At 46.0% G+C, this 23,912-nt stretch overlaps 2 protein-coding genes across 2 annotated transcripts in view; both read left to right on the top strand.

The window, feature by feature from the left end:
* The first annotated feature begins 3,564 nt into the window (after positions 1 to 3,564).
* DDO (D-aspartate oxidase) lies at positions 3,565 to 8,606 on the top strand. Its single transcript, XM_005154684.3, has 4 exons — positions 3,565 to 3,736; positions 3,917 to 4,025; positions 4,841 to 5,017; positions 7,114 to 8,606. Exons 1-4 carry the CDS (start codon positions 3,565 to 3,567, stop codon positions 7,679 to 7,681), a joined length of 1,026 nt encoding a protein of 341 aa, XP_005154741.2. The 3' UTR covers positions 7,682 to 8,606.
* Positions 8,607 to 21,991: 13,385 nt separating this feature from the next.
* The window catches only part of METTL24 (methyltransferase like 24), a 48,115-nt gene continuing 46,194 nt past the window's right edge, over positions 21,992 to 23,912 (top strand). The window contains exon 1 of the mRNA XM_034060794.1: positions 21,992 to 22,353. Coding sequence (XP_033916685.1) covers positions 22,048 to 22,353 — 306 coding nt within the window. The 5' untranslated portion in view covers positions 21,992 to 22,047. The remainder of the gene's footprint in view (positions 22,354 to 23,912) is intronic.

Below are 23,912 nucleotides of genomic sequence, written 5' to 3'. Positions count from 1 at the left end.
TAGAATCACAGAATCATAGAATGGGTTGCGTTTGAAGAGACCTTAAAGATCATCTGGTTCCAACCACCCTGCTGGGACAGCTTCCACTTGACCAGGTTGCTTCAGGCCCTGTCCAGCCTGGCCTTGAACACTGCCAGGGATGTGGCAGCCACAACTTCTCTGAGCAACCTCTGCCAGTGTCTCACCACCCTCACAGCAAAGAACTTATTCCTAATATTTCAGTCTACACTATGTCAGTTTAAAGCCATTCCTCCTTAGCTTATCCCTACATGCCCTTGTTAAAAGTCCCTCTCCCGATTTCTTGTGTGTGCATCTATGTGTACTGTTGACCAGTGTATTTATCCATACTGATCTATCTGCTGCTAGAATGTTAAGGCTGAAGGTTAGTGGCACTCAGTGGTGATACACAGCTATGTGAGGCAAAAAAGAGTAAGTACCCGCTTGCATCCCATGAGGCTGACATTGTCAGGATTGTCAGTTGCGAGAGTTGCATCCTTAAGTCACATCACAAAGTATCTCAATTTAAAAAAACCCTATTAATTCTGGGAGGAGCAGGAGGGCAGCAGGGGCATGAAGCCTGTGTCAGGCAGCTGGTGTCCTCTTTGTTGGGGAATTACAGCTCCAGGTGGCTTCTGTTCCATTCTGACACTAAGAAAGAACAGAGATAAGCAGTACCTGACATCCTTTGCTTGCCTCCCCAGCACCTACTGCAACTGATTAGCCTTTTAAACGCTGATTTTTGCAAACCTGTCAGCATAAGCCTGTCTAAGGGGGCAAGAGGTGTCACCCTCGCTGGCACTAAGCTGCTCTGCCACATCAGCTTAATACTGTTTCTCCTCCTGTGCTCTCCCAGAAGGTACAAGGTTCCTGGCTGAGGCAGGCTGTGCAGGTCAGTCCTGCAGTCATAGGGGGTAAGTGGCTCTGCAAAGCCTGAGCTGCACTTGCTGATACAAGCTGTGTGTAGCTCCTGCTTTGCAGACAGTCAGTTTTTGGCACATTAACACATTAGGGCTTAATGTGCTCCTGGGCTGCAGCAGTAAGTGCTTGAAAAATGGTGAACGCAATAGGTGCCCAACACAGCCTTCTGAGGCTTTTCTGCAGGCTGCAAGCCCTCCTCGCCCTAGCTGGCTTGTGCAACATTGAGATCAATTGGTACTGAAAATCCCATCCAAACTGGGAAGACCTGTGAAACCTGACCCTTTGCCGAGCTGCGGCTCCCCTTTCTCCCTCAGCAACAGGGAGGTCAGTCGGGAAATTCAATCTCCATCACTGTTCAAGGGCTTCTGTGAATGAGAGTGGCGAGGTGCAACCAAGAGCACATCTCTAGCAGATGCATATGTACCCATCACATATGTCCCAGGGGTGGCTGAAAAAGCCATCCATGGACAGCTGGGAGGCTCTCTGGGCATGCTAAGAGCTGCATGCCATTTCCACAGCTGCCAAGACTGAATGAGAAGGTTTGTTAATATAAGTGTGTGTAGAGACCTCCGTCAGAACCGATTTTCCTAAGTATTTTTAGCATAATTACCCTTCACATTTCTTGTTGCTAATACCTCCCTTTTCCTTCCCCTTTCTCTTCCTCTTTTATTTCCCTTCCTCTTTCTTTTCCTTTTCCCCTTCCTTTCCCCTTCCTCTTCCCCTTCTTCTTTCAGTTGCCCCAGCCCTTTTTCACATGGAGTTTGCGGGTGGCTGCCCATGCAGGGCAGTGATTCTGGTTCAGGTTCAGGGTACATTCTACCTTTGCTCTGCATCCTCTTTCCTGCTCTGTGGGGGAAACTTTTACAGCCAGCTTGTGAAAGAAGATGTAATAATTAACAGGAAGAAGCTTAAACTTTGCCCTGAGTGGAAGAAAAGGGGTTGTAACAACCCTTGGCTGTGATGCAGAAGGAATGCAGTGATGGGCAACAATGCCTGCTCCTCTCTCTCTTCTTACATAGTAGAACATCAAATTTTAAGTAGGAAAACCTCAGGGGTGAGAAGCTGTGTGAAGAGTTGTGAGCAAGGATCTCATAAATAAACCTGACCTGTCATAATCCCACACAGTCTGCTTGCCTGAATTTACATCAGATGCCAAAAGCCACAAGAAGATGGGAAATCAGCCCGTCCTTACAACTGCAGGCACTGGTTTCCAGGAAAAGTTCTTAGAAAGCAATTAGTAAGGCTGGATTTCTACAGTCAGAGGTGAGCGAGTCCCGTAATAACAAGCAACACCATAAGGGGGCAGCACCAAAGGTCCATCTTGCTCAGCATCCTTTCCAAGGGTGGATATTGGTAGAATACTCCAGGCAAACATAAGACCCATAGGCCAAGGAGATTATCCCCTTACATCCATGCTCAGCTTTTCATAGTGACCCCTTGAAGGAGCACCTGAGCCAGCAGCTGCATCCAAATCACCTGTTTCAAAGCTGCTGAGGGATTTATCACCTCTGAGGTTGTCTTTTTTGGATACATTTAGTTCCTGCCTTCAGGGAGTTTGCAGGGTGCACTGAGTTGCATGATTCAGTTGTGCTTCATGTCTCCACTGGTGTGAAACCTGTTGGGTGGCTGTGGCCAGGCACATAGGTTGGCACCTCTCTGGGATGGGCAGCCAGGTAATTATCAGCTAGGAGATGTGCACCACTCATTAGGACAGGTGCCAAGCTCCCAGACTTGGTCAGGACTAGGGAAAATGTTGCACCTCCTGGAGTAGCGATCAGCTGTTGAAGATGTTGAGGAGTAGAGTGGAGCTACCCCAGGACATAAAGCAAGGCAAAGAGAGGCAAGTATACAGGCTCTTGGGGCAGCAAGGTTGGCTGGCTCCTGGGGACCACCATGTGCTGCTGGAAAAGTGGCAGGCTCAGAAGTCCACAAATCTGTCCAAGGCAGAGGGTCACAATGGCAGGTATGGGGGCCAAGGATGGGTAGGAGACCTCAGGTTACTAGGGGCACAAAATCCCCCAGGGTACAGGTAGCTTCTCTTCTCACACTTTTCCCACCAAGGCATCACTGCCCAAGCAAGTTTTATATGTGGGAGTGTAAACAGCCAGGCTGTACCCATGAAACTATACATTGTGTTTAATAGCTAAAACTCCCATTTTCTAGGATAGACCTATGCAGCTAACCCAGTCCTCAGGGTCAGAGGGGGAGACCTGCACAGCAGAGGAACTAAGATGCATGTTAAGAAAAACATCATCTACAATGCACTGGACTCTGCTCTGTGTAACCAGTTTGCCTCCTGTGCAATTTGCTTCTGCTGCTCAGGCAGTGACAGACCTCATTGCTGGAGATCCTGATGTTCAAACAACCCTTTTGCTCCTGGTGCCTGAATGATAATTTCCCCAGAGCTCAAACTTTTGCCTCTGACACAACAGAAAACTTCATGTGTGCCTCACTCCCGCAGGTACATTGTAAAAACCTTGCCCCAGATTGCTAGTGCCTAACCACCAGTGCTGTACATACACACAGTTCCCTTGCCTTTGCTCTTGTGCTGAGGATGGGGTAGTGGCTATTGAAATACTTCTCAAAAATCTGGATATGTGATTTCCAAACGCAGGGTAGGTACTTCTCTGGCTCTTCATCCTGGAGATGGCAGCACCCAAGGTCGCAGTAGTTGGTGCGGGAGTCATTGGCCTGTCCACAGCGCTGTGCATCATGGAGACTTATCCCAGCTGCTCCGTGACCATCCTTTCAGAGCAGTTCAGCCCCAACACAACAAGTGATGTTGCAGCTGGGATGCTCATCCCACACACCTACCCAGGTATGTGTAGCCCAGCGTGGTGCTGCTCATGGCACCTCATGCAGCTGTGTGCCTGCATGTGCAGAGGTGCACAGAGGTTCAGGAAGAAGAGTGTCATGACCTGTGTTCATCAACACTGGATTGTACATTTCTGTTCTTTGCATTATTCCCTTCTGCATATTTGGTTTTGATCACTTGCAGACACACCGATCCATGTGCAGAAGCAGTGGTTCAAAGACACCTTTACTTACCTTTTTGCCATCAGCAATTCAGCCGAGGCATCAGAGGCTGGCATTCACCTGGTTTCTGGGTAAGAACTGCCGCCTGGGGCAGCCTTTAGCATGTTTGTACTGTGTGCTGGAGCAGAGTGGTTCTGCTTGCTGGATTTCAGGGATATTCCTTCATAGCATAACTCTTATGACCATATTCCTAAGAAACTGAATTGCAGCTGCTCAGATATGATGTATTTTGAAGCAAAAATTGTTCATAGGTGCACACAGAGAAACCACTCAAGACTGGCCAGCACCAAATATCTTTTAATAACTGATGTTTTCCATACTGTCATCCACCAGTTGCTTGCAGCAGGGGTGGTCTCCATAGGGATGGGGCTGCAGGATCTTCCAGCTTCAGCAGCTAGGTATAGGGATACAATTAAAGGGGCTGTGTTGGTTTGTTTTTTTTTTTTTTTATAATGCCTATTACATTACTCACCTCTTGGGAGTGTTGAGGCTGGTCACTGTAGCTTTATGGGTACCCAAAAAGCTGTGACCAGGTGTGTAAGTGACCCCACATGCAGGTCCAGCCAGGGTGGCTGCAACCATGGTGAGGGGACTTTGTACTTCTACGCTGGAAGTCCATGCAGTATAGCTGGAAGAACTCTCTCCAGTTCATTTACCATGGTGTGTCACCCTCAAGCTCAGCTGTGGCAGCCCTCTGTTTGTTTGCCAAGGCAGGTATTGCAGTAGCAGGCAGCAATGGTCCCTGTTGCTGTTAAACTTGCTGAGCTACACTGATGAATGGGAAGCAGATTCCTGAATTCCTGGGTTTGTGCAGAGATTGCTGTGACACCTAACATGGCAGAGCAATAGCACTGAGTTTTGTGGCTTTTTTCATGTGTCCTTTTAGGTGGCAGGTCTTTAAAAACACTCCCAAGGAAGAGTTACCTTTCTGGTCGGATGTTGTCCTGGGATTTCGACCAATGTCCAAAGCAGAACTCCAAAAGTTTCCACAGCATCAGTCTGGTCAGGCCTTTACAACACTGAAATGTGACTGTCCACCCTACCTGTTGTGGCTGGAGAAAAGGTTGGTTTTGCTGCAGGGTGGGCACATGGAGAGAAACCCAGGCAGAGGGACTGGGGGCAAGCTGGGGATACTTTGAGAGCCTTAGGTTTGAGCAGAACTGGTAAAGGGCTGTTTCTTGCTGGGGAAAATGCAGCAAGTTCTCTGTTGGGAGAAGCACCAGAAATAAATAACTGAGTTTTCAAAATGTGAAAGGCCCCAGTTATGCAATGTCCACTTTCTATCACTGTGGCTGTACAGTCAGGCTTAGAGTAGGAGTGCCCCTTGGCATAGGACTGACACAACCACAGGGCCACACTTGGCCAGCCAGACCTTGAAGGTACATTGGGAACCTGCCATCTCCTAAGAAAACTTGTGGGTGCTCCTCATTTGTCAAACTCCCCAAATAATACTCCTCTGTTCTTGAAGATACGTCCCACTCCTGGAGAATGGGCATGTCTAGGAAGATATCTCTGAAGCCTGCACTTAAGAACTAAGATGGACCAATTAAGCTCAAATTTGGTCAACAAATGGACTGATTTCTTAATCCAGCCAGGTTGAAAATGGTCAAATAGCATCATCTTGCAGCAAACCTTTTGGAAATGTTTGCCTGTATAAGATGGTTGATGTCCTCACTCTGAGTTCATGGCTTTAGAGTTCATGCCTGGATTGACACGAACATTAGAAAATCTGCCAGTTTCCAAGTTTCCCCAAAATATGTGGATTTTAGATAGCCATAGGAAAGTCAGGATGCAGATCTAAAAACGTTTTGACACCTGGCATGTGCATTTAATCCACTTCAGTACCCATAAAGTGAATCAATAGCTGTCTCCTCTTGAGAGAAAGCAATAGGCTGCAAGCTGATTTGCAGTTAAGTGAAGAGACGTGTACTGACACCATGGTACAAATTGCCAGCTCAGCTGGCATCTCGCATGCCTTTCTTGTCACTGCAAAACGTGTAAAACCATGTCCCGTTCTAGCAGCCAGCCAGGCTGGGAGTACTCCAGTGCCATCAGTGCCATGTGAGGTCTTTGCTGTCTCCTTGGTGCAAATGCTCTTTCATGTTTCATTACCTAACCGAGTCAGAAATTTCTGCTGAAGCACAACTGAGTTGTACAATGCATTTAGTATCTGCCACGTGATTTCTGCTCTCTCCTTATTCCTGCTATAGCCAATTTAATTCTCAAAAGATGTAGTCTAATAAGATGATCAAGCTCCTTTTCTTTCTCTTCTCCCTGGTGATGTGAAGCGAGAGCATATTAAACATGTAACTAATTCTCAAACCCCTAGTGACTCAAGCAGTATTTATAGACCATTCTCCTAGCAGTCCACAAGGAAAATTGTCTCTGTGCCCACCTTTCTGGTCCAAAAATGGGCTTCAGGAATTTTTTCCTGCTTGCTTGCCTGAATTTAGGAGTTTTCTGGTTTTTTATTGGTGTATTTTTTTATGACACAATGACAAAGTCCCAATTACAACACTTATGAGCTCTCCCAGCAAGTTGCCCAGCCAGAGCTGCTGCATGAGACCTCCCCTGTTCTTCCCAGCCAGACTCAGTGTCTTGCCAAACCAAACCCCCAGAGCATCAGCTGTGCCCTGGATCCTTTGCTAACTCACTGCTTTGAGGGAAACCACTGGGTTTATAGTGGGGTTGATCACTTTGCCAGCTGCCAGACTATTGCAAAGGACAGGATCTCCTACTTGGTACCCCCACTAAAGACCCCCAGCAACTGGATCCAGCTGGCAGGATGCAGGGCTCCATCTCACGCCAATGTTTTTCCACAGGGAAGGTCTTCAAGCTTCAGGCAAGTTTAGGGTGGAATTTGGCTTGAACATGAGGACCTGACTGGCTGCCTAGGGTCTTATGCCAGACCCTTGTCTAATATTGATCAACCAGATGCATCTTTTCCAGCCCAAGTGTGCTAAAAAAGTAGTTTTGATGAGATGAAATCAGACAAAAAACATACAGAAACCTCACAGCATTTTGGTTTTGCTTTTTGTCCAACCTGGTTGGTTTTGACTGCTATGTTAAAAGCAATCTATCTCATTTACTGAATGTCCATAATGATTACATGAGGGTTGAGGGATTTCTTCTCTGCCTCACTTCTGCGGTCCTTTGCAGGTTGAAAGCAACTGGCGTCCAGATGTACCCCAGAAAAGTTGCAGACTTGTGGGAGCTGCACAGCAAATATGACATCATTGTCAACTGTGCGGGCATTGGAGCCCACAAGCTGGTAGGGGACAAGAATCTCCTTCCCGTCAGAGGACAAGTACTCAAGGTTCATGCTCCTTGGGTGAAAAACTTCATTCGGGATGGGGATGGCTTAACTTACATCTACCCAGGGATACACAGGATAACCCTGGGGGGAACCAGGGAAGCAGAGAACTGGAGTCTCTCCCCTGACCCTGGCACTACCAAAGACATCTTTAACAGATGCTGCTCCCTTGAGCCCTCGCTGTGGGGAGCTCAAGATATTCAGGTGAAGGTGGGCTTGAGGCCATCCAGGCAGTGTGTGAGACTGCAGAGAGAAGTCTTGAGTCAAGGAGGAGTTAAGCTCTGGGTGGTCCACAACTATGGTCATGGTGCAGGTGGCTTTTCAGTGCACAGGGGCACAGCCAAAGAAGCTGCTTGCCTCGTGGGAGAGTGCATTGCTTCCCTGCAGCGCTCCTCATCAAGGGCCAAGCTTTGAATCCCAGAGGCTCCCTTTCCATTTACAACAGGCTAGTGTGGCATCTCCTAGTAGCAGCTTTGGACTTGTATTCCATTACTGGATAGAAGAAACCTAAGACAACATCTTATGCCATTGCAGAGGCTGAGTGATATTTCACCTGGCTTTGAGCTGCCACTTTGGAAATTCATGATGAGTTGATTCAAATATTTGTCCAGTATTTCTCCTCCTCCGTCTGGCATTGTTTCTGCCCCTGGGCATTTCTATTAGCCTCATGTTAAAGAGAAGGCAGGATATTTAAATATTCTTCACATAATGGGGGTCACATTGCTGCAGTATTTAGTATTTCTTCATGTGTAGCTGGAGGATATCGGATGCACTAGGTTCATATTCAGTAAAAACTAGTTGTTTCCTCTTGTGCCAAATCTAATCTAGTATTGCCTTTACTCCTGCCATCTTGCTAACAAACTTTACAATTTTCCATATGATTTACAAGGAAGATTCCTGCAGTACTGCATTCCAGTGCTCAGGGTCAGCTCTTACAGAAAGCAATGTCAGTGCACAGTGACCAGGCAAGTGTGATTTTAAGAGCAGGTATGTGACACTGATCACTGCATTTGCCCATATTACGCCTCAGGCAGCTTAATGCAAAGTTTTGAGAGAAGTTGCCCTATATGAGCTGTGGGTTTTAGAATCTTTTCTCACACCTGTTTGCAAATCTCTCTTTTTTTTTTGTCCCCAAGCCTCTCAGATTTTGCTCTGTGCAGACACAGATGATTTTTTTCCTCCCAAGAGCAGCATTGACATGGCTTATGTTTGACCGAGAGGGTTTATCAGGGTGGTCTTGGGAGTGCAAGCATCCATCTTCTACTTTGCATTGGCACTGGCTGCTTTCCTTACAACAGCTGGTATGAATGAATCTGAGACAAACCAACAAGGATCTTAACACCAGCTTCAGAGGTCGCCAGAACCCAGATACTCACTCCGTGGCAGAGGCTGAGTGGGCTTCTCAGCAATTCCCCAAGCGTTTGATGTGGCTGAAGGTAGTTGCTCCTATGAGCTTACTGTTGAAGTATAGGTCTGACAGGGATTAAGCCACTTATTAGATCTTAACTGGCTTATTCAGAAAGATTAATATCCACTTTTGTCCAGGTTTTTTTTGACCTTATAGTTACAAACCAAATCAAAATCCTTTAAGAGTTCACATAAGTAAAATTAACTGATAAATAAAGTTCTAATAATAGAACAAAGGTCACTTCTCTAGTGTTCATTTAATAAACAAAGGGTTTTCTTTCATTTGTGATGACCTGACAGGGCCAAGAAAAGCCACGTTCAGACATGGCTGCCAACTTCTTCTGTTCTCAGGGGGTATGAGCATGGTTTCCTTCACAATGGACAGCTGTCAAAAGAAACATCACCAAATTAGCCCCTGGGATCAGCCTATGCCAGCCCTGCCTTCAGCAGCCTTGCCCTCTTCTCTTCAGCTCTGAAGGCTAATTTTTCATTCCCCCCACCCATCATTTGTCCGTTCCAGCAGCACAAGAGGGCAGAGCTGCTGCTTTGGCAGCAATATTGGCATAAGGCTTGTCAAACTGCAGCTTTGTCCTCAGCTAACATGGAATGTAAAAATACATGGGAAAAGGTATGAGACCATCTGCGGACCCTGAGGGTGCACAAGTTCATGGGAACTGATGAGATGCAGTTGCAGGTCCTGAAGGAGCTGGGGGGTGAGCTGACTAAGCCACTATCCATCATATTTGAGAAGTTGTGGCAGTCCAGTGAAGTTCCCACAGACTGGAAAAAGGGAAATGTTGGGGTTGTTTAGGCTGGAGAGGGCTCTAGCGATGGTGATTTTTGTAGCATCTTGCAGGCAGTTCTGCATTTTACTGCCTTGAACAAGCTGGTACCACCGCAGACTGAGCCACTTCACCATTTAGTGCCTGACTGATGGCTCTGTGGATTAGCCCACCGATCCCTATAAGATGTCACTGGTGACTTCTCTCTACTGTGAAAAACAGATGATTTATTGTTACCTTGTCTCTCTATCCTATATGCAGTTGCTGACTCATGAGAGGATCTTCCCTCTTACCCCTTGCTGGATTACCTTCTTTATGAATCCTTGGTGACAGACGTTACTAAGGGCTTTCCAGAAGCTGAGTAGGTCACACTGAGTGGTTGCTGTAGTCTGCAGCTTCACTGTTTCCTCTGAAGCCATAAGAAGGTTGTGAAGCACAGCTTCATAGCTCCTCACTGCAAAGCTCTGCCAATTCTTCCCTCTTGGTCTGTATTTATCCTTGCAACTATTGTATTACCACGGCTTTTATTGTTTGCCTGCTACCAGTATTAGATTTAGTGGTTTGCGTTTCTCCAGATCCCTCACAGCTCTTAAAGCAAAACAACGTAATGAACTATCCTCCTTTTTTTCCAGTTTTTTCAAGTAAAAGTTTGTACACCAGTCCTAATAGTGCAACAATTTCTCATTAGCATTCCTTAAAATCTGCTTCTTCTGAATTTGCTACTCTCCCTTGCATATACTTGTTCTAAAACCTTATCTAATGGCCTTTCAATCTTGAGGCAGCTTCTCTGCATTATTCCTTAACAAATAGCTCTGCCGTTGGAATTTCACTTAGTGAAACTTTCCTACACTGAATGCAGACACAAGTAGTCTGTTTAACTGTTGTGTTAGGGCTTGTTTTCTCTTAGGCTTCTTTGCCGTGCCAGTCATCTGCTGACTGCATATCCTGGTCACCTGCAGAACCCTCCAGCAAGCTCCCTGCTCCTGCTGGGATAGAGGGAGCATTTTGTCTATTAGCAAGTTATTTCCTCAAAATCTTTCTTAGCCTGCCTTTCTGTTTCTGCTTTTAATTTGACAGAGTTGATGTCCTTTTCCTCATTTGGAAGGGATCTATTTTGGGTCTTGGCCATGTAATTTTTATTATGCTATTACAATAAGCCAATAATTACCTTTCTGGAATGTTTCTGATCTTTCAATATCCTTACATAAAAATCAAGCACTTTAGACCCATATCTTATTTTCAGACTGATAGCAAATAGAAATAAGTGTACATTCAGCCTGTTTGCTCCAGCTCCTGTGCCCTGTTAAAAGGGGATTTGTCCCGATTGCACCTTGTCATTTCCTGCTTACTTGTGGTTGTAAAGAAGTCAAAATGGCACCATTAAGGACATGCCATCATGAACTCTTGCTCCTCTCTGCCTGCTCACTTTCTGCATCTCCAGCATGAAATTCCTTTTCAGTCTTACTCTCTCACACAGAAGTTTTCTTCCCTGCCAAGGTGATGCCACACAAGGGCTGAGCATCCTACTCTCTGCTTTTTATTCCAGAAGCTTTCAACTTGCCAAGAATATGTCCTAATATTTTTTAAATAATCACATATCCCTCTCTCATTTTTCTCCCTAGGCATGGCAAATTTGAATATTCTAAAATATATCCATAGATATATAGTGACGCTGCCCTGTGCCAACTATACATCTGCCTGCAAAGGTGAGTCATGCTGTTTCAGTGCCTGAAGGTTGGCTTACTGACACTGACTGACACAGACTGCTTGGCTTTTAGGCAGCTGAAGTTTGTTGAGATGAATCCTTTCTTACTTCAGCTGCCCAGCCTCAGGTGTCAGTCTCTGGCAGTATCTTATCAGCCATCTCTGAGTTTCTGCTCCTCACCCAAGACCCTTGCCAGGAACTGAAGCAAAGATTAACTCTCCAGCTCCAGCTGAAGCTGAGGAACTTGCAAAACCCCATTTTGATCTTAAATCTGTCTATGGTGTTGCATTGGCTCTGCAGTCTTCATCTAGAAACACAGAGCAAGTGTCAGGGGAACACTCTCATGTAGGAGGGGATTATCAGTAGAAGGTCATTAAATCTCCCTGACTTCCTGTGATGATGAAAAGCACCCTAAAGAAAGAAGGACTTAGCTGTCACCTGTGCAGAGCATTTTATCCTTGTGCAGTTCCTTAAGCCCAGGCGTGTCTGGACAAAAGTTAACTGGACTGTACTTGAATATTTCCTTCTTATCCACATGTTCTGATCTACATTGAATAGGCATCCCGGGCAGATGGCAGCCGATCTGTCACGCTCACAGGGAACTTCAAGGATGTAATTATGGCACAGAAAGAGAACGACTATATTTTGAGACATTTCTATCAATTTTTGCAGTTGCAGACAGCAGATGGGCTATATGATGGATTTTAGAGCTTGAGCATAAAATAATAGTTTTCTGCAACAGGGAATTTTGTTTATCTTCTTTGCACAAACAACGTCATAGACATATTTTCTAGATATAGGGGTTTTGCCTATATTTAAAACAAATCTGCTAATTTCTGAAAAATACACAAAAAATGGCATTCACCATTCATTACGATTCATTTCCAGTCGAATGCTATTTGAGATAACCTTCAGTGTGAGACATTCAAATTCCTTAGGAATACGTGTAATAATTAGAAAGAAGATAATCGTCTGGACCGAGATTTGTGTGGGTTTTTTTCACAGCTATTAAATAATCGCGTATGTTTTACGATGCTTTCTTTATCCTGCTTTACTCCTATTTTCCACAAGAGGGAGATGTTGGATCAAGCAGTTGAAACCTGCACACTACTCAAAGAGCAAATGCAGTGATGCTGAACAGGGTGGAAAAGTGGGTGCCTGACGGGATCCCACACAGCTATAAGGCTTGGAGGACTTGGGTGCTGCAATAGATCTTAAGGAATAATCTTGAATCCATTAGGTCTGTCACATGCCATGGGGAGAGCTTAAAAAATGCATATTGAGGAAATAGAAATAAGAAGTTAGCAGCATAGTAGAAGCTGTTGTTAATAAAAAAGGACCATAGAATGGTTTGGATTGGAAGGCACCTTAAAGATCATTCAGTTCCAAACCCCTGCCATGGGCAGGGACACCTTCCACTAGACGAGGTTGCTCATAGCCCCATCCAACCTGGCCTCGAGTTCCAGGAACGGGGGCAGTGACAGCTTCTCTGAGCAACCTGTTCTAGTGCCTCACCACCCTCACAGGAAAGAACTTCTTCCTAATATCCAATCTTAACCCACCCTCTTTCAGTTTAAAGCCATTTCCCTTTGTCCTATCCCTACACACCCTTGTAAAAAGGCCCTCTCCAGATTTCTTGTAGGCTCACTTTAGGTACTGGAAGCAGCTCTAAGGTCTCCCAGGAGCCTTCTCTTTTCCAGGATAACCTAGTCCAACTCTCAGTTGATGATGGGACAGCCACTAGGAAAAGACTGTCCCACATTGCTTTTCATGCTTTCTGTTCGTGTCTGTTACCTACCATGGGGCAATATATTTCTCACATTGTAAGAGGTGTGCACCATGTGCATAACGTGCTGTGCTCCTCTCACTGTTACCTCTCCTGCCTTCTTATTCAACTTCTGCAAAGTCTCAGCCAACCAGCTGGTATCCAAGCCTTGCATTAGCCTTTCCTTACGGTTATGAGCCAGAGGAGGAAAGGCTTACTTATTTCCCATGTCACTAGAGTGTCACACAGTTCTGAAGCACCTCCAGTCAGCATTTTGGCTAAAGTGAAGGTCTGGAAAACAACTTTTCCCACAGGGAATGCACTAGAGCCACAGAGGGAGCCTCACACTTGCCTTCCTCCTCATCAAATGGGTGCAGGGCTGGGCTTCAAGCAGATGAAGCCTCTCCTCCCTGCACATCTTGCAGCCTGGTGAGCCAAGAAGTCTGCTGGTGCAGTGGGACAACTGGACTCCTTTGAGCATTCAAGGAACTGGATTTGGGTTTCTCACATCCCATGTTGCTGAGGCAGTAGCTACAGGAAGAATAATCACACTTTTAGGTGTGTTTTCAATAAAAAAATAGCTCCTTTTGATTTTTGAAAGGAAGGGGCTGAGACATCTGACTCCAAGAAATAACCTACTTCTCCATAGAGGTAAAGTGTGAGTTAAACACTTTGAGAAGCACTGGCTACTCCACATCTGAAAATCCCTCCACATACCTTGGTGGGCAAGGTCCGTGCCTTGTTCCTGTGTGGTAAGTATCTGCAGAGAGTCAGCACTCCAGGAGTAATCATAGGGCAAATTGCCACAGAGATCTGCAGCAGGATAATTGCCTCAAACAGACAGATAAATAGCTTTTTCTGGCACTTAATGGGCCTCTTAAGTGAATGGCAATAAACTCTATGCGAACAGATGTTTTCCTTCTTTTTTTGTCCTTTTGCATCTCATCCATAATTATGCACTAAAATGTTCTTGTCTGGGTTGCTGAGAGCTATCTTGCTGCTGTCTTTGCAGTGGAAGACTGAGCAAAAACTCTTGATGCCTAAAGGCTCCCGTCACTTGTACATCAGTGATCATCTTTCCCTTATGTTAAGCCTGAGGGAGGAGGGAGAATTTATGGGGAAGATTTGCTTCTTCCAGCTGCTGCTTTGCAGGTCCCAGCTCTGGGGTCTCTCCCTGCCTTCTGCAGTGCCCTGGGCTCCAGCCAGGAGGTTCCTGTATTTGCCTGGCTTCAGGCATTGACCCAGCTACTGCTCAGAGTAGTTGCTTCTCCTCTGCTTTGTGTGCTCTGAGACAGTCCTCCCCACTCTATGCAACCTCTGCTATGCTGACCGGAGTGCAGAAAGGTGGCAGGGCAGGCTCTCCTCTGTAGCCACTGGCTTTGCCTCCAGCTTTGCTACTAGGACAGTAGCAGAAACCACACAAGCCCTGCAAAAAAACTTTATGTTCTCATGAGCATGTATTTTACCTCGTAACAGAGTAAAGAGGAATGACCTTGTTCCTGAAGAAGTTCAGTGCATCCTGGCAAACGGATCTCCTAACAAGGAGTCTGCAAGCGAGACAGGAGTTGGGACGCAACCACAAGCATTAGCCTGGTTAAATGTTCATTGCTTTTAGCAATGCCTGCATCTTCACAAACCCCCTTCACCCTTCCCAGCACATCTTCAAATGGTGTGGCTGGCCTCTGCTTTGCATGTCCGCGGCTGAGGATGGAGGCAGACACACTGTGGAAAGACACATGCCAAAAGGATGACCCCTGTGGTAACACCTAACCTATATACTAACTTCCAGCTAAGGAGGTCATTCTGTTTTGAATCAATACCAATATCTCTGCATGACTGATGCTGCTCTACATTCCATTGAGGACAGACTGACTTGAAAGGAGCCTGCGGGAAGAGCACTGAGTTTTATCCCCACCGTCTGGTCCTGGCCAGGCTGCTCAGCTGCAGGGGAGCTGCAGCATCTTTTTTGCTGAAGGCAAGGCCATTTAATCTTCTCCTTGTTAGGCTTTTGTTTAAGATATTTACAATGCAACCAGCTGAAGGAAAGGGTTGTCTGACCACATGGTAGTACTTCAGAAAAACAACCTTTTTGTTACAGGTAAAGACAGTGATACTGAGTTTAGTGTCCTGCAAAAATGGGACACTCTTCAGACACATGGGTAAGACCTTTTTTAAAGGTGGATGAATGTCATTTAATTGGGCTGCACACGGGTCCAGGACAGTTTTGCATGTCTGCTATCCTATGAACCCATCAGGTTCACCAAGGATGCTGCCAGCCACTCTCAGCTTTTATTTTATCCTATTGCCTTTAATGAGGCATAAACTGTTCAGACACACTGCAGTATATCAAACAAGACAGACTGTAGAATAAGCCCACAGCGCATTAATTACAGGTCTTGATTTGTTTATGAAACTGCTACCTGGAATGTGTTCTCCTCAGCAGCCCCAATGCTTTGGCTTGTGCCTCTTCTCTCCTTGGAGAGACCTTTTCCCCAAGCACTTGCAGATGAAAGTCTCCCTCAGTGATCAAATTGTGACATGTGCTCAATTACTCCAGTGCCGTTGCCATCCTCTGTATAAATACTTTAGCATTTGTACTGTACCATATAAGCCCATTAAAAACATGTAATAAAAAGGCTTATGTAACTTCTTAAAGACATAATTACTCCTCCAGCTGTGGTGTTTTGTAGACTTCTGAGCATTATGGATTAATCCCTTTGCCAAATTACATTTTTTAATGAAATATATTAATCCTCAAGCTTAGAAGTGTAAAAATGCCAGTAAAATTGATTGCATCCAAAAAAGGGGAGAAAGCTGAGCCCAGAGTAACACCAAGGTAATATTTAAAGCATACAGAAAATAAGATTTGGTAATAGAAACTGAGGGTAATTTTTAAGCAAAACTGGATATTTGTCTGGGATTGCAGTATAGATACAGTGGAAATACAGGCAACAAACTAATATCATAAAAATCTTTGTGCATAGTATGAACTGCATATTAACTACCACTGCTTAACTCCTGTAAACTGGAAAAAGGAATACCTTTTAAAAAATGGTGATACATGTAAATTCTTACACTTCTATCTGTTCAATAAAATTGAGCAGATTTACTTTAAAAAGCAGGCAGAATTTTGCTTGCTCAAAATGAGCAGACAATTTAGTCAAAGGCAGCCCATGAAACTACTGTTGTTCCTCTCCATGAGTGAAAAACAGCTGCTGGAGGAAACAATCACATTTTTAGACACCATGAAGATCACGGTTAAATAAATAAAGGTAAGGCCCAGTGATAGCAGAGAGCTGCAGAGCATTTTTTATGAAGGGCTGTCTCATTCCTCTTCTCATTCCTGCACTGAATGTATGTGCACAGGTACGGTTATGTATGTGTGCAAATGCATAAAAGCGTGACTCAGAGGTAAATCTTGATTCATAATCCCCTCTCCAGGCCATCAATTATCAACTATCTCCTTCATCAAATTCAGAGCATGCAGCTTGGCTGTGGTGTTTGAATCTCTCTGTAGCCAGAGGGAAAAGAGAGCTTCTGCCTATGCCTTGCACTGAGCTGCCAGCCAGCAAGATCAATGTTGTGTTAAACTGGCTAAGTAGCCACGAGCCTGAGGAGAGCTAATGGGAGCTTGCATGAACATATATTTTTTTTAGCTATTATCGTCAAACCTACTAGTGGTGAGCTGAGAAGTGGTTTTAATGATCCACACAGCTGAGCTTTAGCCTTGACAGCTGTTCAAACACGTATTTCTCAGCAGCAGTAAGTAGGTAGTAGACAAATGCAGCCAATTTACTTCTCCATTGGTAACATCTGAAAGATAACAGAAAGAGGTTCTTTCTCTGAGTTTCCAGTGAGATTTAAGGTAAAGGAGGGAGCAAGGGTTCTACTGCTCTTGCAGAGCTGCTGGCTGTGTGCAGGCTCCAGGGGGGTCTGTTACTTGATGTATAGAGAAATACTTCCAGGATTTCCAGCTGCAGTTTTAAGGAGCAGAAGTGAGACCAGATTTGCACTGAAGCCATCTCTGAGAAGTCATCATGGCAACTATAAACATTTAATCCCACTTCCCTCAGGGTTATGTCAGAGCTTTGGCACATAAATGTGCAAGGCAGTAAGACAGGCCAGGACAAAAGCTCTGACTCCTGCAGACTCGGGATCAGAGACACTCACCTTCTGTGGGGAAGGACGCCCTGTGCTTCTCTTTGTGCAGCCACTTTTGAAATGATCTTGTGAAAGTTTCTACACAAAACCTCTCTTTTTTTCATGTGCACAGACCAATGTCACTGCAGTTTTCAAAGCAGTAGCCAGGAGCGTAGGAGGGAGGAGAGGGGAATAAAGTTTTCCTTCGCTCTGTCCTGTAGATTTTGGCAAGTGGCTCATACCAAATCCAGAAGGGTTGTTAAGCAGCGTCAAAAAGAGCATTTTTATTCATTTACTCATTTTATAGGAGGAATGTTTGACTTCTATTAACAGCCTTTCAAGAATCCAGGGAATTCCTGGTAGTGTTTTTCCTGCCTGGGGCTTAGTTTTGCAAAGAGATCTGGGCAGACAATTTGACTAGCCAGAAGACAACCAGAAGCCTTGACAGTGGGTGGATGCAGAAAATAGATGGTGGTAGGCAAGATGAATTGAAAATTGACATAAAGAAGATCAACACTGAATAACTGTTGCAAAAGAGATATTTTGCTACCAGCAACATCAGAGGCAAGATGCAATTTGTAAGCAGCAAAAACAGCACTGAGGCAATGATTTCCATTGATGTGAAACTTCTTCCTTTCAGAGGTTTAGCACCATAGACAAATTTGTAAATGCAGGAGGTATTTTACATTTTTAGAGACATTTCCTGGTGAAACGAAAGGAGCTGTAGACATCTGTGGCACCTACACAAAAAGTAGGTACAGTAGGACCGATGTCTGATTTTAGTTATCAGAGCATCATGCTTGCTGCTCTCAGAATTTGCATGCTTATATTCAGAGTCATTGTTTCACATCCTATGGCAGAACTTTGTGCTCTATTGGATTTGGCCTGATACATGTTCCTCCAACACTATCTATCTTGCTTTGGGATGCCATTTGCTGTCTGAGTCAAAGAGAAACCATGTTCTGCAGAAACTGTGATTTCTCAGCCATCATCCCAAAAGGGCCCATCCTCCAGCTGAACTGGAACTGCATACATTATGCTGCAATCTTAATTTTCTTTTCTTCTTAACAGGCATTGCTCATATGTAGGTGTCTTTGCAGCCAATTCTTGGAAGAAGAAATCAGTTTATAATTTTCCTGGGCTCAGCAGTAGCAGTCATTTTTTCTCCTTAATAACTGGTGCAGCGCTGTGGTTTTGACTTCAGGCCTGGGAACAGTGCTGATAACACCAATGTTTTTAGTTACTGCTCAAATGTTTACTCTGACCAAGGACTTTCTCAGTTTCATGCTCTGCCAGGGAGGAAGGGAAGCTGGGAGGAAGCAGAGACAGGGCACCTGACCCAAACTAGCCAAAGAGGTATTCCATAGCACAGCACGTCATGCCCAGGATGTAACTGGAAGTTACCTGGAAGGGCTGGTTCACTGCTCAGTCGGGCTGGGTATTATCGGTCAGCAGGTGGTATTGTATACTCTTCCCTTGTTATTTCCCTTATCATTATTGTTATTGGTGGTAGCAGTAGCGGTTTGCGTTATACCTTAATTACTGGACTGCTCTTATCTCAACCCATGGGAGTTAGATTCTTTCGATTCTCCTTCCTTTCCTTTTGGAAGAAGGGGGGGGGGGGGGGGGGGTAGACTGTGTGGTTCTGATTTATGACCTGGGCTTAAACCACAACAATAATTCACTTGTTAGATTGGAGACGTGAGACTGTTTAAGGTACTATCTTAATTCCTGTTGATTCTCATGACAATCCAGGTAAGATTTCTCATTGTTTCTGATATTTCCTAATATCCTTCTCTACCACTGCTCCCTTTTCTCTATCTTTAGAAATCCTCTGTTGTGTTTTAAATAGGCAGCCTTACGTTCAAAAGAGATGGGGGCGTAGTAGGGGGAGGAGCATGAGAAATTCAAATGTTTGTTAAAACACAAAAGCACAAGGAAAACACTGAGCTAAATTTGTGAACTTTTCTTTATCAGGACCACTCCTTAGCAGGCTCACAGACTGGGGCTGATCAGCTTTCTAAGAAAGGGAATGTCTCATACAAGGTCAGCATTTACAGTTACAGCTCAGTGATGACAAAAAGAGTGGCTGGATTAAAGTATTTGAGCGTTCTGTTGAAGCTATACAATGAAAGGAGAATAACAAATGAACCTGTGATGCTAAAACCAAGGGAAACCTTGTGGCTTTTATTCTGCTCAGTTGGACCTCTTCTACTTGAATATGCATTGTTCAAGCTTTTGGGAAAGCTTTGATTTCCCAAGGATTAAACTTCTAGAGAGTTTAAAAATATATATGGGCACTTGATACTTTTTGTATTTTGACCTTTACACTTCTGCCTTCAAGATTTTCTCCATAACCATATAAACACAAACTTTAATAAGACCTTCACATGCCATTATTTATTGACCAGATGCTGATAGTTTAAAACAATTGTGGTGTTAAGAATTTTGTGATATAATGATCTGGGCTAGCAGTATTGCAAGTCTTGTCACATTTATCCCTGCATTTAGTGCATTTGGCCTATGTCTGATTCTCTCTTCCCAGAGCAGCAGCATTACTTCTATCCTCCAGATGAATGATTCCATTTCACATGGAGAAGCAAAGTGATGCACAGGCAGCCCTGTGCAAGCCTGAGTGACCTTCTGCTGATGAACTCCAGGTGATGTTCATGGATGGAACTGGGTGCCCATCTTTTAAGCTGATGTCAGGTGTAGCTGTTGCAGTCACACTCTCTCTCTGTCCTCATAAATGTGTCTCTCCCTTGCACTAGCACCAGGGCTTGTCTGGTCTGCTTGTGAGCCACCTAAGGGGGATGGAAACAGGAGAAAAGCATGTGGTTGTCAGACAGGTCAGCACCAGAGCCAACCTGGTTCCCTGTGGCAAACAACTGAGCCTGACCAAGGGACGGATGGGGACCTCTGAGCAGGGACAGGGGGAGAAGCAGTCTCATCTGCACTGCACTCTCTAAAGGTGTAAACCACCCAGAGGATGTCCCATATTGGCTGACGAATAGATAGGAAGGTACTGATAAAGGTGTCCAGGTCTATGAGGAAACTGTTCCAGACAGAGTTCTTCTTGAGATAGTTTTCATGTGGGTCACTGCCCTAGTTTGGCTTAGTTTAGAACAAAGGGACCCTCCTCCTGCTACAGGAATGGCAGGCAGCACTGCCACCCACCCCCTTCCAAGAGGAGCCTGCTGCATTTAGGGTGGTTTAAAAAAACATGGAATTGCTTTAACCTAATTTAGAAGAACACTTAAAAAATGCCAAAAGGTCAGCAATTTCTAAATGGCAGGGAGCAGGCACCTGCCCTGCCAGTACATCTGTGCTTTGCACCACGTCTAAAAACCCACGTCTGCAGAGAGATTGCTGCTCCCTCTCGTATCTTCCTGCATGCAACTCCTCTGTCCTGCTGCCAGCAGGTCTGTTTGCTACCTGCTGGTGGACTCCCTTTTCCCCCGAGCTCCTCTCTGATCTGCTGCCCTAGCAGCAGTCAGCTCCGGCTCTGCCCGAGGCTGTGAGCAGACAGGAGAGGTCAGAGAGGAGCAGAGCAGGCTGCTGCTGGGGACAGGACAGCAGAAAGGAAGGAGGAGCTCAGCATAGAAAGCCCTCCCTTGCCAGAAGAGAAGGCAGGGGCACTGAAAGCACGTTACTGCATGCCAGAGACAAGAGTCACAGCCTTTCTCCCCGACGTGGCAAAGAAACGGGAAGTAATTGCACAGCGATGTCCTGCACATCCCACCTGAGAACGTATTTGTTACTCATTGAGTGGAATGTGCTGCAAACTGTCCGCCATTGCCCTCCTCCCTGTGCACAGAGCTTGTCTCCTGCCACTGACACACTTCCCCATCTGCAATTCCTGCTCCAGAAAGTCCCACCAACCACCACCACCTGCTCATTGCTCAGCCATGCTTTAGCGTTGTGGCTTCAGACTAAAGCCAGCCTGTGCAGTTTATATTTCTGTGTACCATGTTCCATTTTGAGTCAAAGGGCTGCATGTGCTCCTGCAGAGGTAAGCTGGACACCTGCCCTCTGCATTGCCCCTGAACCCTGCTCAGCTCACCTCCAGCCTTTCCTTCACAGCTGAAACCAAGGACATACTCATTAACATTTCCAGCTGGCCTGAGCTGACCCAAAAGAAAGGTTTGGGTGCAAAGTACAGACTTAGAAATTATTCATACACATGAGGTGTTCACCCGAACTGTGGTTTCACACAGGGTCTCACAGCCTTCAAACATTCAAGTCCAACATGATTTAACTAATCACTAGCAGCCGCAGTACTAAGTGTAGTAAAACTTTCCAAAGCAACTTCTATTTTTGTGGTATTCTTGCTGTTTGTCTATTGATCCAGACCTCCCTGTAGTCAGCCTTGCTAGATTTACTTATCTGCAATGTCTGGCAATGCTGTGAGGCCTTTAAAGACATGACAGAGGGGTAGGATGCTGGTGTTATCTTGTCTGTCCAGGTGTATCCATTAGCATGCATAGACATCTCTAATCTCCCAAGAAACAAAGGGCCAGGCTGTCCTTTAGTTTGCTTTACTTAAGCATGGACAATACACAAGTCTCCAGTAAAATTCCACTACTTCATGGCACTGCATTCTATAACGGGAACACAAACATACTAACAAGTTAATACACTTCCGTACTATCAAGGAGGGTTAATATAACAGAGAGAAAACTTTCCATAAGGGATGTCGTCTGTCAAACCGGGCCTTTGAGGGCAGCATGGCTCAGGGTGCGTGCACAGACACGCAGGTGTCACATGCTACACGGCAGGGACCGGGCACCGACCCACACCCCATCACAACAGGGACCGGCGCCGGGACCATGGCAGGCACCGGGGCAGGGGCATCGCGGCCCCTCCCCGGCCGGCCCCGGTCGGGGCGGGGTCTCCCAACTTTCGGCTGCAGCCGCGGGGTCCGGCCCGCCGGCGGCATGAGCCCTGCGGCGGGGCCTGGGCAGGGCGAGCCCTCACCGCCATGGCCAAGGAACGGCCGCTGTGGCGAGGCTTGGCCTTTCGCCTCTGCCTGCTCTCTGCCGCGCTGTTCCTCTGCCTCCAGCTGGGCATGAGGCGATCCTGGTGCACGGAAGAGAAGCCCCGGCCGGCAGCGGCAGCAGCAGCAGCAGCAGCGGCGGGGCGGGCGCCTCCCCCGGCCCGCGGCACGGAGAAGCACCCGGTGGCGACGGCGGGCAGGAGACGGGTCACCTACGTGCGGAGCGGGCGGCGGGGCAGCGGCGGGCCCGGCTGCTGCCCGTTAGAGCCGCTGGGTGGCCGCCGCAGGAAGGTAGGGCGGGATGGGAGGGAGTGGGAGGAACGGGAAAGCACCCTCAGTGTGGCACCAGGTGCTGAGGGTGACCTGGTTCCTGGGGACCCTGTGCCGCCCCGGGCGGGGCTGGGCTGGTGGCCGCTGGAGGACATCGGAGTGTGGAGGCCCGGCTTCGCAGATGTGGCCTCTTGAGGTGTCGCTGGTAGCCGAGAAGAGGGGGTTGAGGGGCGTTGGTATGATGAGGTGGTGTGATGGTGGCTCCCTAGGAAGATGTCTTGTGGGTGGTCAGGAGATCTGTTTTGAGCTGTACTGCTCAGCTGCAGGAAAACTGGAGTGTGCTGGTGCACGGGGGCTGAACAAGGTCAGACCTTGGACTGGAAAGGTAACTTAGACCTGGAGTCACCAAGCTAGGTCAGCATTTGAAGCACCCCAACATCAACAAGCTTGGGATGAGCCTTTGGCATTTCTGGATTCAAATGCCTTTTCATTCACTGAAAGCCATCAAGAAAAGTTTCTAAGACATGGTCTGCATGAGAATTTAATGTGTTGGTTAATGGACCTGTGACTAAGTTCAGACATGGTAATGACTTTGTAAAGCTTTTTGGAGATATGAGGACCATCACTGACATTTAGAGTTCAGCAAGAGTGAATAGTGTTGGTATTGACTTCCCCCCCAGTTAGGTAGATGTGTGACCAGAAGCAGAATGCTGCCTTGTCAGTAGGCTCCATGCTGTGTTTGGTTTTGGCAGGTGCTGCTCTTAGGAATCACTTCTAGATTGAAATACTTATTTTGTGGAGGTTTCTTTGCAGTCTTTCAGGGGAGAAGAGCCAGCTTTCAAAGGCCAGAAAAGAGTTGCTTGTCACCTATTTTGAGGTCCTGTTCTCAGGTTGCAGTAGTTAATGTCTGTGCGGAGATGTGCAGATATTTAAGGAAGCTCTAATGACAGTGAAGAGGAACAAATGGGATTTTGCTAGAAATGGGACCATATTCCTGGTCAAAGTCAATAACAATCTCTGATGTTTGCATTGACAAGAATAAAACCGGTTTTCTGTGCAATGGCTAAACCTTCTGAAGCTTAATCTGGGTTTGCTCAGATTCCCTTGATGAAGAGACCTTTTGCTAACATCCAGACAGGAGATGTCTGAGCAGATGTCTGATGATCAGAGGGGCTCGTTTCTCAGTCTGCTTTCTATTTTCTTTTTTTTCTTGCCTGTGTGCCCCCAGCAGTTTAGTGTTTCTATGTAAAGAGGAGATGGACAATGAACTCATGAATAGTTTGACCTGCAGATTTACCTGATCTTCTGTGGGGAGCTGTGATGGAAAAATGAAAGTGCTGTTTTATGTCCCTGGTTTCCTGAAGGTTTTATAAGAAGAAATGAAATAATTATAGACTTGCAGAAAGATTTGGGGTTAAGGAAGGGACCTTAAAGATCATCTCATTCCAACCTTCCTGTTATGAGCAGGGACACCTTCCACTAGACCAGGTTCCTCAAACCCTATCCAACCTGATCTTTCCTCACTTCCTGTGCCACTGCAGCAATGATGAGGACAGCACTGTCTCATATTTCATTAGCAT

The sequence above is a fragment of the Melopsittacus undulatus genome, chromosome 3, assembly GCF_012275295.1.
Source record: "Melopsittacus undulatus isolate bMelUnd1 chromosome 3, bMelUnd1.mat.Z, whole genome shotgun sequence".
Lineage (NCBI taxonomy): Eukaryota > Metazoa > Chordata > Aves > Psittaciformes > Psittaculidae > Melopsittacus > Melopsittacus undulatus.
This window is presented reverse-complemented; position numbering and strand designations above follow the sequence as displayed.